Source organism: Electrophorus electricus, chromosome 6 (genome assembly GCF_041902795.1).
Source record: "Electrophorus electricus isolate QZ-2024a chromosome 6, ASM4190279v1, whole genome shotgun sequence".
NCBI classification, from domain to species: domain Eukaryota; kingdom Metazoa; phylum Chordata; class Actinopteri; order Gymnotiformes; family Gymnotidae; genus Electrophorus; species Electrophorus electricus.
In genome coordinates this window covers 36,920,218-36,937,382 of record NC_137502.1, presented here as the reverse complement: position 1 = coordinate 36,937,382, position 17,165 = coordinate 36,920,218, and the positions used below count along the sequence as shown (strand labels likewise).

The 17,165-nt window shown below is 39.3% G+C and overlaps 1 protein-coding gene across 2 annotated transcripts; it reads right to left on the bottom strand.

Moving 5' to 3' along the window:
* Positions 1-284: 284 nt before the first annotated feature.
* Positions 285-17,165, bottom strand: LOC113587902 (tripartite motif-containing protein 16-like). Of its 2 annotated transcripts, none has more exons than XM_081716739.1 (8): positions 17,086-17,165; positions 16,481-16,595; positions 14,675-15,269; positions 10,032-10,127; positions 9,591-9,824; positions 9,243-9,393; positions 7,936-8,004; positions 285-2,851 (listed from the first exon to the last, which is right to left on the bottom strand). In XM_081716739.1, the coding sequence occupies exons 3-8, from the start codon at positions 15,263-15,265 to the stop codon at positions 2,328-2,330; spliced, it is 1,665 nt and encodes a 554-aa protein (XP_081572865.1). In that variant the 5' UTR covers positions 15,266-15,269; positions 16,481-16,595; positions 17,086-17,165; the 3' UTR covers positions 285-2,327. The 2 variants fall into 2 exon arrangements, with proteins under 2 accessions (XP_081572865.1, XP_035381167.1); XM_035525274.2 differs by having other exon boundaries at positions 7,945-8,004.

Here is a 17,165-nt window from a genome sequence, read left to right as displayed (position 1 = left end):
TGATGCTTAATTTAAATACAGATGATGCTAAATAAAACCTATTTCACTTTAATCTATAGGTCTGATTTGTTATTGTGTGCAACAGTGTAGCTGATGAATCTAGGGCTGAGCTGGACTAATGAACTGAGAATCTGAAAAATATGACCAATTGAACAAAGTTCTCATGAAACCTCAAGGTAAACTGAACAGTAACACTGAACACATTGTAACAACAGACAATACATGGGCAATAAGAGGAGCAAGATTACTGAAAAGATTGGAAATACTTAGCATAAATTCTGTGATTTTATTCAATTATAACACAAATACAAGATATTACATGGCATATTAATACAATGTTATTAAATCATAACACAATATAATTGGTAATAATATTAAGCAGATTAATGTTTTTTTATATGTTTCATTCAAATACTTCAAGTTCTTGAGTTACAAGAATATGTGGTAGAGAACACCAAGACTATGATCCTGTGGTGCCTCCAAATCCAGATTAATAAACATGCAGTAGCAAACCAACCAACCAAAGTGATAGTAAAAAAGATGCAGAAAACAGCAGTGCTAATAAACATAGAAAACCCTAATGATGGAAACATCCAAAGGAAAAAATACAAAAAGTTTGAAAAATACTGGCTGAAAAATATAAGGGCAGAAAGAATAATAATATGGAGGCGGAAAGAGCCCACTCCAGCCAACCCCCCTGGAATTTCGGGGGGGGGCCCTAAGTCTACCGAGCCGGGACCGCTATGTAGGTGGTCTGGTGGAGTCAGCAAGGTGGACTCGACCTTGTCAGCTAGCTCAGATGTAGCCTTCTTCTGAGTACAGGCCATGAGCACTGGACAGGTCCGCCCAAAGCCCTGGAGGAGGACTGCCTCAGGGGCTCTCCCTGGGCAGCTGGCAACAGGTGTGCTGTAGTCTATAGCAGCACGTCTGGACCGAGGGTGGACGTGCCCCTCTGTGTGTCTTGTAAGGCCAAGAACAGCGTCCAGCGGCTGCCCTTCCAGTGGGTGCTGCGTCTATGCGCCTTTTTTGTTTGTCTACAGGCGCATCTACTCATTGTTGTGTGCCCCCACAGTGCATGTGGGTGAGATATGTTAATTGTCCAGGCTGGGTCCCTCCGAGGAAGCTGTTATTGCTGAATGTCATAGCACGTCTTTGATCTTGATCATGTTTACATTCGTGTTGCACAATATGTTTGTAAGCTGTGTTCGACATTGCCCGTGTTCACCTTGCCTGTTCCATGTGAGTGCCACTGTTTCCTTTATTTGTGCTGGTCTAATAAACATCTGTCTTTGTTGAGGCACTCTGCGTGTCCTGCTCTTCACCCTGCGGCACTCAGGCCATTACACCTTTGTAAAACCTTTTTGTAAAACCTTTTTTTTAAAAAGCTTTTCATTTTACATTTAAAAAGTAAATTGTACAACATTTCTGGCAATTTTCATTTCTACTTTTTTCTATTTAAAAGTATAAACATCTGCAAACATGCTGCTTCCAGAAATTCCACTGTTCTGATTAGGCTAAATGTTTCCATGGAATCATTTTAAGTAGTCAATCAGAATACATCTGATACATGAAAAACATTCAACTACTGCTTGTTACCACAAATATAATTTGATTGAACAACAACAAAAAAAATAGGTTAAAGTTGCCTTCACACAGTAGAAAAAAATCCTAACAAAAACCTTTTTGTAATAAGCTGAATATGCAGCATAATAAATATTTTAAAAGTTATTTTTGGTAACAAAAGACAATGCTGACCTTAAAAAAAAAACAACAACTTTAAAAGTTATCTATATTTACAAGAACTTGCAGCTGCCAAAGCTAAACTCTGTGAGTGCTGAGGCTCACATGGTGCTGTATTTGTTTTTCCTTGTCAGCATGCCCTTTTGTTTACCTCTCTGTTCCCACATGTTCCCTGCTTCACTTGCATCTCATTCTCTATCGTTGTGTCAGTATAAATACCCACTTTTAGTCTCATCCCTTGTCTGTTATTGTGGCCATGTTGTGCTTTTGTATTTGACCATCTGTGACTCCTTTTGTAACCCTAGTGACTGCCTTTGTAAATTTGTTTGTATGTTACGTATACATTCTTATGTGTAGAATTTTTGTCTTTTTCTTTCGAATCCAATAGACATGTTTTTGTTTAAGGATATTCCAAATTGTTCCTGCCTCCTGTCTTGCATCGTCCCAGAAACCAATATCTGTAATCCATCAATTAAAATATTGTGATCCACTGTATAAAAAGCCTAGACAGGTCTGTAAAAAGAGCAAGATAATAAAGGGAGCTTTCCAATCATTAAGTATTTTCAACTCAACTTCATCTTAATCTGTTAGGGATCACATATCTTCACAGTTGAACCCAGACCAAGCCAGAACCCAGCATAGAGGGGCTGAGTGAATGTAGTATGGACTGTGTGTAGGAGGGACATTGTGTCAGAGACTCTATAGAAGGACAGAGTTCCTGCACTGTGGTCCACATACACTCCTATTCTGGAGGATGGGGGGTCTAGGATTTTAGTCTTAATGTTGTTGTGCCAGAAACAGAGACTGGGAGATCTCTGCAGTCTCCAGGACTGAGCATTCATTCCAAACCTACACTCATAACTATCTCCTTTCCTGCTAATCCCTTTATATGAAACTGATATAGACACATGTCCCCTATTAGGCAACTCCACCTCCCAGTAACAGCGTCCACACACACTCTCCTTACTCAACACCTGACGCCAGTGGTCAAATCTCTCTGGATGATCAGAGTATGGCTGCACATTCTTATTCCATGTCACTACCCTGTTCTTCTCAATGATACTGAGGAAATTATGAGCTGTGTTGGGATCCAGAGTCAGCTGACAGAAATCTGAAACAAAGAGCATTTGAGGTTTTTATTTACAAATTCTATTAATGTTAAAAACATATTCAGTGCTTGTCCCCCTCCTCATTCATTGTAAAATGAACATTTGTATTGTTTTTTCATAGTTATAATGGCATATTCATTTTAAAACCAGCAGTACAAATATTTTTGTATGTGTGTGTGTCCATGTCTGTGTGTGTGAGAGAATGGGCTGCATGATTATATATTTTATTACAGTAAATCTTTAGTCTTTGGCTCTGAGGGTAAAATCTGAACTGCTGCAGAAAAAGTGATGTGTGTGTCTAACAATCTGAGTGAGAGAAAATGGGGTGTGTGGTGTGGGGAAGAGAATGTGTGCATGCATGTTTGTGAGAGACGGGTGTGTGTGCGTGTGTATGAGAGAGTGGTTTGTGAAAGGAGATAGAGAGAGTCATGTTTAACTGGAGCTCTTAGGATTTTTTCAGGTACAAAAGTTTTAAAATGAGATAAACCAAAGTAAAACAACATAAACCAATGTAAATTAGTAAAGGGATAAAAAAAAAACAGCCCAACTTTCATGAAAGATGTCATGGTAGGCCAGTCATCCAGCAGGAGGGACACGCCCACTCCTACTCAGGACTGCACTACACACCTGCTCTGCTTACAATCACCTGATCACCTGTTCCTTATTTTCCCCTTTTATTTAAGCCCACAGGTACCTGAAGTCAGCGCTGCGCATTATCAGACTACAGAGCAATTACCGAGTATTTTAATTTCCTTTTTTGCTCTTCTTATTGTCAGGGACAATAAAAGCTACTTCCTTGAAGCCTCACCTCTCACTCCTTCTGCGCCGTCCACATCACAAAAGAAATGAGAACAAGACATTTTGACAAAATATCTTAAAAATACCAAGCTGAAGAAACCAACCTAAAAGCTGCACAGCAGCTAACAGATGTAAAACATTATCTATTTCCTTACAGCTATGGACAAAGGTAAGGATAAAGCCAAGGAAAAAAAAATTACTTGAAACCTATAAAGATAATCACATTCAAGCCTTCTTTCAGGGAATATTGAGGTAAGAACCTCAACTCTACAGAAATTTGAATAACTTTTAGCACATTATTCGTCCAAAAAGTTGCTCCTGTGTTATTGTAGCTAGTAACTGAGTGAGCCATGGCTACCCAGCAGAGCTAAAAGCTACATAGGCGAAGAAATATATGCATCACAAAATCACATCACATACAATCACAATCACATACAATCACAAAATATTAAAAGAAAACCCAGAGATCCTTGCAGCAGATTCTAGTACAACAGGAAAGAAAAACCAGCATCACCAATCTCTTGTTATAAACAGGATACACTGAAGTCTGGCACAGAGCTATTTGTGCTGACTACAAACGACAGAAAAAGAGGGGCATATGTAATGGAAGACAGATAGTCATTGAAAATGAAGATGAGAATAACACCATTCTAACTGTGAATGTTTGTCACAACGGCACCATCATGTTTGAAGGAAGTAAGGCCAGCATCTGCACTGTTCAGGAAAACTTTAACATTATCAGGAAAACACCTCACAGCCCAGCACAACACAGAACAGACCAGCACAACACAGGACAGATCAGCACTACACTGACAACTGGAAAGCACGGTATCCCAGCTAAGAGAAAGCCTTACTCTCCAGGAAGTTGAGATAATAGAACTCAAACATCTTTTTGACCTAGCACTATGATCACCCTGAGAGAGGCTTAAAGACAAAAAGCCAACCGGCAGAGGAACACTCCATCAACTCTAAACCACAGACCACCCACACTGAGCCCCATCCAGTCCATCCAGAGCACTGTCCAATCTGAGCCCTGCCACACCCAGCACAGTGCCCACTAGGCTCAGCCAGAACCACACCACACCTCCATTAAGACACATCCCACCAGTTCTGAGCCCAGCCCAGCCCAGCCCAGCCTAAATGTGAGACCTGCCCACCTCAGAAAATGCCCCACCCAGCTCAGTCTGAACTACACCCTTCACACGCCGAGCCAGATAAAAAACCTAATACAATTTTTCCTACAGATGCAGACATAGCGATGTTATTTGATTCTTAAATAAATTCTAAAATGAGGAACAGCTATTCTCAGGATCCAAATTTGCCAAAGTTTGGTGTCCTTAAACTAGGGGTTCCCCCCAGATTCTTACACATGCCATCTCAGGTAATCCAAGCCACCTCAATATCCACACAGGCACCAATGAGGGCAAAGCAAGAGAGAGTAGCAGAATGTCTAAGAAGCACACACTAGCACAGACCAACACAGAGACCCTCCCCTCCTCCAAAATCACCATCTCTACTAGAGATGAGACTTCCAGCTACAATCCACAGAAGAGACTTCCAGCTACAATCCACAAGATAAATGCAGAAATCTCCCACAGATGCACACTGATGGCTAATGTGCTCCTTGCACACCACTCCAAGCTCAGCATCCACAACCTTCATGATCATGTCCACCTGCACAAGAACCCTGAGCATCTTTGCAAAAATCTAAGCACAAACAGTCCACAGTAAAGTACACCTGCCATCAACACCCACCCTTAACAGGCAGCCCAAACAGCAGACCTATGCCTGTAGTACAAACTTTACCCTCCACAAACACTACAGAGATGGGAGAGATCAAGCAGAGGCTCAGGTCACAATTCATTAATCAAGAAATAAATGCCCTACATTATTCAACACTTCTATCAATGAATTAGCCACCATTTATAACGCTCTGCAGCACCTGGTCTCACTCTACATGACTCAGAAACCACATTTCTGCTCTATGCAGATGGACTGGTTCTGCTGTCACCCACAGAGCAGGAGATACAACAGAACCTGGACCTGCTGGAGCAGTACTGACAGACCTGGACCTGCTGCATCAGTTCTGACAGACCTGGACCCTGACAGTGAACCTGAAAAAGACCAAAACCATAATTTTCCAAAAAAGAGCCAGATCTCAGGGAAACAGACCACACTTCACATTAGGGACACAAACACTAGACATCTGTATAAATTACAAATACAGAGGATTGAAAATTAGTTCATCTGGAACCTTCAGTCCAACAGTCAGTCAATGAACTGAGAGAGAAAGTACTCAGGGCATTCTATGCAGTCAAACATTAAATTCACATTCAAATACCAATTTAAATTTGGCCAAAAATATTCCAGTCTATCATAGAACCAACTCTGCTGTGTGGTTGTGAAGTGTAGGGGCCACTCTCAAATCAAAATTATGAACAATGGAATAAACACCCAGCTGAAATTCTGTATTCTTAACTCTGTAAAAATATCCTGAAAGTGCACAGGAAAACAACAAATAATGCATGTAAAGCTATTTTACACTATTACTCAAAATTCAAAAAAGGATTATTAAATACTGGCTACACTTAAAAAAAAAAACAGTGACCCCCACTCCTACCAATGCCAAGAGCTGTGCAGAGAAAATAGTCCCCTCACACATCTGGTCCTGACACTGAGCTCATTAGCAAACACTAACAATGTTCCACATCAGGACCAGTCTTGTAAGGGCTGGCACCAGGCCGAGGCCCCCTCTGGCCACCAGTACGGTACTAATCAGGCTTGATGTCCAACAGCTGGGCTAGATCTATAAAAGCCCAGTGACCCAGTCATTCAGTGCTGGGTCTTTGCTAAAGTTTTGAGCCAAGTGCCTAGCTTCAGGTATTGAGGTCTGTGAGCCCTTGTGCTACATCTCATTTCTTATCTGTGAGGGTGTTTGTGTTTTTACATGTCTCCTCCCTTCTCCAGTTTTTCCCTCTTGAGTCTGTCTCTCTCCAGAGGCTCCCCTTAGCCATTAAAGTTCTGCCCTGTTTTCAGGTTTTGTTTGGGAAGTTTTAGTTTAGTTTTCCCCAGTGCATCGGGGTTGCTATTCTTTCCGTGACGTCCTTTGTTCTCCCTTTTTCCACACTCGGCGTGGTGTTAAATTTTTCCTCTTGTTTTACCTGTTCCAAGATCTAACTGTTCTGCACACAGGCCCACCATCATTAGAGTGTGGTAGCTCACCCAGTAGGCTGTCTGTGTCATCACCTAGCTGACCTGGATTTGAATCCACCTTGCAAGTCTGTTATAATAGTTTATAACACTTCAAAAACAAAAATAGATCACCCACACAAAATGCAGTGCTGTCTGGCCCTCAAACATCAGTACACTGTAGCAGATTATCTGTTCACAGTGTACTGATATTAAACACAAAACCATGTTGACAAAGTACAAACTTGGTGAACACAGCCTGGCCATTCAAACTGGTCAATATAAGAAATCATGGCTGCGCAGAGCAGAGACTTTGCTAGCAATGTAACAAAGACACTGTAGAGACAGAGCTGAACTTCCTCACTGAATGTAAAACATTTTATCAAATTACTTCACACAATTTGAGATGATCCACCCCAATTTTAAGTGTCTAACACTGACAAACTGCCCATCACAGAAAAGAAAAAAGCAGCACTTTAGCTGGGTGATATATCTCTGCCTGCTATAATAAAAGGAACAGTGAGCTCACCCAAGCACACACACACACAATATATAGCCCAGTTTATAAACAGCTTTATGTATTTATGTAATTATTTATTTTTTCCCCTTCTTTATTATTGTAATTCATTTATTTTCCTTTCTTTTCACTTCTCCCCTTTCATTTCTTCCAATTATTATTTCATAACAATTGCATTCCCCCCCCCCCCCCCCAAGTTCTTTATTATAACAGAATTCCTTTTCTTTTTTTTAAATTGCAGCTTCATTTTTGCTGTTTATTGTAATAATGCTTTGGCAATAGTGTTACTGCATATGGTTACGCCAATAAACCGTACTGAATTTAATTGAAAATTGAAAGAGTGAAGTGTGTTCGCACATGTGTGTGAGAGTGGTGTATGTGTGTGCCCAAGTCTATGTGAGAGAAAAAGTGGTGTGTGTGTGAGCGAGAGAGAAATAGAGGATGGAGAGATGGTTGTGAGACAGTTGGGTGTGTGAGTGAGAGAGAGAGGGAGGGAGTGTGTGTGGGGTGAGTTTCTATGCATGTGAGAGTAAAAGAGAGGAGTATGTGTACATATGTGAGAAAATGTGTATGTACGCGCACATGCGTTACATTTCAGGAAATCTTCTCTTGTCTTTGGCTCTGAGGATAAAATAATCTGCACTGCTGCAGCTGTGGAGAAACAGAATCAAAAGGATCCAACAGAGTGAATAAATGAGACCCAAATGATCCATCCAGAAAGACAAAAAGTGATCATAATAAATGTGGGATTATATGTGGATTATGTGTTTATGAAGAAAACATTCTCTAATCTTTCTGGTAATTATGGACTTTGGGGAAGATCAGACATGTCGGTCTCTCTGTCTTTTGTCATGTTCTTTTTCTCACTATACATCTCTCATACTTGCCTTCTTACATTTTCTATTGCGCTCGCTCTCTCTCTCTCTCTCTCTCTCTCTCTCTCAGTCACACACACACACACACATACACACATTGTGCATCAAATCTTGGTTTTGGTACAATAAATATGTTAAAACTACACTCAAAACAGGATTTAATTCAAGCACATTTGTCTGTTTCCAAGTAATGGTAAGACTCATAGGAATCACTTTCTAAAGGGATTCTTAGTTACCATAGTAACTATGCAGGAACAAGTTATGGAGGAATACAGAAACTACTGGAAACAAGTGACTGAACATAAGGAGCAATTATTTGTTCCTCTAGTAGTTTCATCAAATAAAGTAAACTTATACAACAATGCATCTTTTGTTGCCATAGTAATTATGCAGAGGTAAATCATCAACTATAGTTATCTAATCTCAACTCTGTCTCTCTCTCTCTCTCTCTCTCTCTCTCTCTCTCTCTCTCTCTCTCTATGAATAACGGAGGTGCCCAAGGTGGAGCTGGAAAACTAATCTTGACCAAAAACTAAAAGATTACCCAACTAAAAATAGGGAGCTGGTTAAGTAAATAGGAAAGGGAAGCCACAGAAATCCCAAGAATGGGGGATAACTCAGACAAGGGACTGAGGAACTCAAGCGTTTTAGGAGCAGAAGCAGTTATTGAGGTCTCAGTCTGAAACACAAGCCTTATCAATCTTCAAACATGACCAAAGTCTGAACACCAGGAAGGGTGTGAGCTGATCTTAAGTAGGCAGGAGGACAGGTGTCACTGATTGGCCCTGACTACCTCAGATCTACCCTCTGGTGGCCAAAGGTGGCCTAGGGTCTAGCAGCTGGCCCTACCCTGGGCTGGACACTTACAGTATGTGGGTAACTATGTGAAAGTTATTTCCAAAGGCACATAAAATCCTTTCTATGTAGTTTAGGAAATCTTACAGCTTGCTTTACCCTGTCACTGAGTAAGTAGAGAATTCCATTATTATGTTTCACAGGAGGTCAACTCCTTACCATGTGGAGAGATTTTGTTAAATTCCTCCCTACAAAATCGATCTTTCAGATCAGAGAGAGGTTTTGTCACTCCATCAAATGAGAGATGTTGATTAACAGAAATCACGGGTGACTCCTCAGATCCAGAATAGACGCAGAGAGACTGGAATCTCTACAAAGAGAAGAAAACATAATGAAGAAGGATAAAGGTGTTCAAGAGTAATAAATGATCTCACACCAAATTAAACCAAACATTTGTTATTAGACAGACAGTTATATTTATGGTGGTCTTAATGAGCTTTTGGGAACACACATTATAAAAACTTGATAAGGAGCAGGTTCCTCTGTAGTTGAGACAGAGTTTGTTACCTGGAGAAAATGGACGTGATCCTCTGTGTGGGAGAGCTGCTCCAGCTCAGTGTTTCTCCTCTTAAGATCAGCAATCTCCTGCTCCAGTTGATCCAGGAGTCCTTTAGCTTGACTCAGTTCAATCTTCTCCTGATCTCTTATCAGCTCTTTTACTTCACAGCACTTTTTTTCAATGGAGTGGATCAGCTCAGTAAAGATTCTCTCAATGTCCTCCACTGCTGCCTGTGCAGAGTACTGTTAGGAGACATACAGACAAGATGGAGGTCCATTTAAAGCTGATCATTCACTCCCTCACTGTAACCCTGGATGACTTATAGTGCACATTGTGGTTGTATAGGATCCCAAAGTGTGTCAACACTGTTCTCCTCACTGGCTGACTGGAGGAGAGGCCTGCCTGAGCTCTGAAATAGCTGCTCCAGCAGATCTCTGCTCAGTACTCACCTTAAGAGTGTCTACAGCCTGCTTCAGCTCCTGGACCTTCTTCTCTTTCTCCTGGATTCTCTGCTGGAATTTCCTCTGCACCTTCTTTAGATCAATCTGTTGATTAATATATTATATTATGTTTATGCATTATAGATGTTATAACCTTTTTTTTTAGATATACTTTTCCACAAAACTAAATACAAAATATAAAAATAAAGACTTCAAAACACTGCAAAATGTTTGCAGATTAAACCTCTTCATTTAACATCATCTCTTCAATGGAATTTGTGCATCAAAATGACACAAACCATTTATGATTAGATCTGTGTAAGAACCAACTATATACTCAAATGACAAGACTACCTTGTTTAGTAGGAGACGGGGGGTTAAGAAAGTGTTTTAAACAGTGTTAGACAATGTTTTGAAACAAGTAGTTTGGTGATTTGTTTGTTTAGGTCTGTGACACACCTGAAAGTAAAACCATTGCACAGCACAAAGTTTTAAATAATACATTATGAGATTATATATTATAATATTTACCCTTTGTCAAATTTGCCCCTCCCTGGCATCATGGTTCCCATGGCAATGCTACTTGTTTGTTTACTTCCTAGTCTTGTTTCCTTGTGCTTCCTTGTTTTGGTTTCTTTTGGTTCTGCCCCCTTGTTAGTATATCTGCCTGTTATTGTAATCACCTATATCTTGTTAGTCCTCATTTGTCCCTGTATATAATCCCCATGTATTCAGTTTGTCTTTCTGAAGTCTTTTCTTATTGTATTGCATTTCTGAGCCGATGATTATTGTGCATGTTTCTCCTAGTTATTTGGATTTCTGCATAAGTCCTTGGATTACTCTCTTTGCCTGTTCCCTGTCTGTTTTAGTTTGCCTCACTGACTGATTTTGGATTACGACCTTTGCTAGTATATTGGATTACATTTCTGGACTACCCCTGTACTCTAATAAATTGCATCCACCATCATACTGCATTTGACAGGTAATTATACCCAACATCACAAAGAATGCAGTCTAGAGATTTAGTGGATATTACCAAGGAAGTGTGCAAATTTCTCATGTTTCCTAATGGGACTACAGTGGAGAGACGTCTTCCGAAATTGGCAGCACATCAGCTAATGGACACTATTAAGCTCTGAATCTTCACAAATGCAGTTCATGTTAAGCTCTTCTGTTGTCTTGGAGAGGAAGTTAACAGAATCCGTGACTTCAGGACAGTCCCTCCTCTAAACATTAGTTAGCAGCTCTGCTAGTGTCTTGTCATACCACTGTTGCTTAAAGAAATATTTATCTTGCCATCCAGCTAGCCTTCCATCCACATCCACCACTGGTCATAAAGGTTCACTCATTCTTCATTCACTATTCACCAGTGTTTACTCTATAACTAGTTAACTCACTGGAAATTAGAATGAGATTGTAGGTTACATATTGCTCTTTTGCTGAAATGCAGGGTGATTTTAATACATCTAGCTAACTATAATGATACTAATGGTAGAGAGAATGTGTGCAGGAGAGAGAAAATCCATGCACATCATGATATACTTTAATACACATACAACTACTAGATAGGTAAATAATATTTCTATCATTAGAACACAAACAGGAGCCTGAACCAATAACCAATACCTGTCAGCCCCCTTCGATTTTGGGTCAAGTTGTCTACCTCTCATTCCAGCTAGCCAGAACTTTGTTTTACACATAACGTTATTATTAAAAACCATCGTCATGTTTTTCAAATGGGATTGCAATATTACCGTAAGTGTGCTGAATTGCTTTGAGTAATTTATCATGGAGTTACACCATTACATTGCTTACATTGGCTAACTTTGCTGCTTCCCACACATTATGTATATTGGCCAGGTGTCTGCAATCATCTGTGCTTAATTTAATCTGTAGCCAAAATATTTCTGTACTGTTGACTTTTTTTTGATGGAGGGAAAGGTTCTGGGGTCACACCACCTACTGCTGTGCTCTGGTGTTTCCATCTCTTTCACGTCAATGAGGACATGTGATCAAACTGCCAAACAGCAGTGTGTGTGAGAGAGTGTTAAAGCAGGGCTGCTTTGTGTAAAACTAAGCCAGAGAGGTTTTTTAATGTAATGACTTTTGAAGTATCTAAAATAACATCTTTAATGTTGTGATATACTGTATTACTGTATGACCTCCAAACGATTCTGTGCCCCTTTTATATGTTTTATTATCTGTAGAATTATTCACACTCGAGATTTAACCATTGAAACCTAGAGAGCATCTTTATCGTGGATTGATTTGTACTTGTTCACTTTAACACTAGTTATCTGAAATTGTACACAGCACAATGATCATTCAGGGTTCAAATTGCAGTGGTCCAAGACATTCATTCCTATCCAGGTTTATTTCTCATTCAATTGGGTTCCATTTGAGCTTATCTAATACAGAACAAAATGTCAAAACAAATTTTAAAACACCTTTTAATTTGCAGGTTTATATTGTGTATTTGGATGCTGGAGGTTCATTTTTAGTCATGCTCTACATTTTCTGATTCACCAGGGTCTTGTCAAATAAAGTGAACAATTTTGAGCATATACATGAATTTACTCAAGAGCCACACAATATTTTCCACTAGGTGTCCTAGACATCTCCAAAGTGCCCAAAAACTTACTAAAAGACAAAATTAGCTTCATTATAGCTTCATTGCTATTAGGCTAAAATGTTATGCTGGGGAAAATACTGTAATACTGTAAATGCTGTAATACTGTAAATAAATAGTAAGCTTTCTCATTTATATTCACAATTTGTAGCAGGATTATGACTTTTTCCAGCATTGAATGAAAACATCCAGTAATTTGCAATACAAACATTGTAGTCCATGCTAGAAGCCACTGAACTATCTTTCAGGTTCCAGCTCATAACTGCACCTAAACAACTCTACATAAACTCCAGCTAAAATAAGCCTTTTCCTTTCCATGATGTCCAAAAGTATTGGTCAAATTATTCACTAAAAACAATATCCATGACTGCATCAGTTTCGCCAAACAGCGTCACACGCATGCCATGTAAACTTTCCACCAGTGTCCCACAGGGCTCAGTATTAGGCCATCTTGTCTTCTCTTTGTATACTCATTCTCTTGGTGATGTAATATCTTCTCATGGCTTCTCCTACCACTGCTATGCTCACAACACCCAATTAAGTCTTTCTTTCCCACCCTCCGACATGCAAGTTTCCAGACGTATCTCAGCTTGCTTGACTGACATTGCATCATGGATGAAAGCCCACCACTTGAAGCTCAACCCCAGTAAAACCTAGCTTCTGTACATCCTAGGAACTTCCAGCCCATAACATGACACAACCGCTTCCTGTTATGGTATCACCATCTAAAGCTGCTTGTAGCTTGGGCACAACTTTGGACAACCAGTTGTCATTTTCAACTCATGTTTCCACTCTGACCTGGTCTTGCACATTTTTCTTTGTAACCTACAAAGGATTTGGCCCTTTCTCTCACAGGAATCTGACCAAGTTCTTGTGCAGACTATTTAAATCTCAGTGCAAGACTACTGCAACTCACTACTTGCTGATCTTCCTGTAAGAGCCATCATACCTCTACAACTTGTGCAGAATGCAGCAGCATGACTAGTCTTCAATCTCCCAAAGTTCATACATGTCAATCCACTGCTACGTTCCCTTCATTGGCTTCCAGTAGCTGCCTGTATCAGATTTAAAACCTTGATGCATGCTATCAAAGCCAAAAATGGACCTCCATACATGGTGTCACAATGGTCAAAGCCTGATCCATACCTTGAATACTTCAAATCTCAAGTACATCTCAGCTTGAAACACCATGCTTCAAGCCTTATGGAAGACAAGCATCAAGACTATTTTCTGTCCTGGCTCCCAGATGGTGGAACGAACGTCCGCTGACTGTCTGGACAGCAGAGTCTCCTGCAGTCTTCAAACGTAGACTGAAGACCCTTTATTTGTGGAATATTTAAATGACCACTGATCCTGCACCTATGTTGAGTAACTGAAACTCTAGTACTTACTGTAGGGTAGTGTTTATTGCACTTATTATGTGTTTTGGACTTCTAGTCATCAGCATTGATCCCTGTTTATTGTACTTATTGTTGTCTGTTATAGAGCTCATGTGTTTTGCACTTCTAGGCATCAGCATGACAAATGACAAAGCACTTTTTTAAGTCGCTCTGGATAATGCAAAAGATATGCATCTGCCAAATGCAAAACATAAGCTTGAGGTTGTCAACAGGATCAAATGGCTAAGAAAATGTTTACTTAACTGTGACTCAATCTGATATTTTATCAACAATTTATTTTTGTAAAATTTAGAAGTTTAGGGTTGTTTTGTTTTTTGTTATATACATGCCTGTGTTAAATGTAAAATTATCAAATATTTCACCAGCAGTTTCTTTGAGCATGGAAATTTATTTTCAAAATTTTTGTCCTCACAAATCAGTTTTTTGGAATCATTTGAACTGTGTGCAGCAAATCCCTATTTTTAACAAATAGTTCAAAAGAAGCATTATTTTTGCTCTTGACTTGTTTGCATTGAAAGAACTTGAGGTGCCAAAGCAAAAGATGCAAATAATTTTTTTTTTCCAGATCAGACATACAGTTGACATACAGTATGAACTAAATGAAAAATATTTCTTGTTCTCACCTGTTTCTCATTTCTTTCTGCTACAGCAGGAACTGTATCATGTCCTTTGTGCTCATAAATCATGCACAAATAGCAGATGCAGTTTTGATCAGTACGACAGTAGATCTTGGTCACTTCATCATGCTGACAGCAGATCTTCTTTTGTAGGTGTGAGGAGGCTTTGATCAACATATGCTTTTTCAAGCCAGGAACTTCATAGTGAGGTTTGAGATGAGTTTCACAGAAGGAGGCCAGACACATCAGACAGGACTTGATCGCTTTGAGTTTTCTCCCAGTACAGAAATTACACTCCACATCTCCAGGTCCAGCATAACAGTGAGCAGGAGAAGCAGCTTGGAGTTCTATATTCTTCATTTTCTCCACCACTACAGCCAGCATGTTGTCTCTGCGTACAACAGGTCTTGAAGTGAAAGTCTCTCTGCAATGAGGGCAGCTGTAGATTCCTGTCTGATCATCCTGATCCCAGCAGGCATTAATACACAACATACAGAAACTGTGTCCACAGGAAATAGTCACTGGACCTTTCAGTAGATCCAGACAGACTGGACAGCTCAACTGGTCCTGACCTATTGAAATACTGGCCGCTTCCATTTTCCTGCACAGAGAATAATAATAATGTTAAATAATGCCAGTGTTTTTTTTTTTTATTATACAATTTTCCTTCTTTAGTTTTGCACTGGAGCTTTGTGGGTAATGTAGTTTTCTAATAAGGGAAGCTTATTCCCCCAGTTAGCATCGTACAACTATGTGCAGTTGTGTCTGAAAGGAGTGTGTGCAGAGTTTATTGATATGCAGTCAACAGAAACCAGTAACGTGTTTATACCAGCTGTGGGAGGTTTACACTGTTTCTGAATATCACTCTACTGTAATACCCACATATGGATTAATATGTTTACCCTGTGACTGAATATCACTCTATTGTAATACCTACATACAAATGAATAAGTTTACACTGTGACTGAATATTACTCTACTGTGATACCCACATTTGGAGTGAGGGGTGTAAACTGTGACTGAATATCACTGTACTGTGTACTGTAATACCTACATATGGAATGAGCGGTTTACCCAGTTACTGAATATCACTATACTGTAATACCCACATATGGAGTGAGGGGTTTACACTGAGCTTCAATATCACTCTACTGTAATACCCACATATGGAGTGAGTATGACCAAATATCACTGTAATATTATTACTATATTATTACTATATTACTGTAATTTGTACAAACTGAGGGATTGTGCTGTATCTGAAACAGTTTCTGAGGCATAAATAATAAATATTATTTACAGTCAAGTATAAATATCATCTGTCTATTTCATAGTAATTCAGTCTAGTGTTGGTTGTTCGAAGTGTGATATGTAAATAAATTAACTTTTAACATACAAACTAGCACACTGGCAGTCTGTTTTCTAAGATCTAACACAAGTTCTCATACAGACATAACTAAGTCTGTTTTATAAGATCTAAGACAGCATTCTCACACAGACATAAAATCTGGTTTATAAAATCTAACATAGCATTCACACACAGACATAACTAAGTCAATTTTACAAGATGTAAGAGCGTTTACATTCAGACATAATGAAGACTTTTATGGTGCAGGTAAAGGACATATTGGGACATACAGTCAAGCACAAAGAGACAGAGTGACACACTATGGATTAATCAGTAGGTGATGCAATATGGGTAAGAGCATTTCCCCATATTGCATTTGATTCTATTTCAGTAATTCAATCATTAATTCAGTAATTATTTCAGTTGTTCAGTAATTCTGTTCATGAATCGTTAGTTCCACTAACCTCTCCTCAGCAGACAAGTTTAGGCGTTTTCCTTCCACAGTGATATCATGGTCAGCACTGTCCTCTGCTGCTCTCTTGATTCCCTTTTCAGTCTATCATTGCTATATCATGCAATCTAGACCCATAATAAAAACAGAAAATATCATAAAGCACAGAACAGACACTATGTGCACACTGAAACAGGATATCATCCTCATGTTATGTTTGAGACCTGTTCATTACCAAGTAATGCCTGTTTGTCATTATAAATTATTATGAAATTATACATTTCATAATAATTATATCCATGGAAACCAAACAAATGATTGTGGTAGGAACCCCAAGAACGATTTAAGTTATAGTGGAGTAGTCCAGCACATTATCAGAGTGGAGCAGATAGAGTAAACTGTACACCAGAGCATTTAAGCTTTCTGAGGTATAAAAAAAATCATGGTTTATGAAGAAATGAAGGCACGGCATCAATTTTGCTAGGAACACATTACCAGTGTTAGATAAGGTACAGTTTATAGTTATGACAAACAGGCAGAACTACTCTAGTAAGTTAAAGTAACTAATAAAAAATACAACCACTGATCATAATTTAGCTTTGTGAAATGCAAAATCACCTGAATCAAGGCTGAGAGCAAGCACGCGTGTTCTTAGCGTTTAGAGAAGAGTTTCGTTTCACTTTCGTTTCATATGCCAG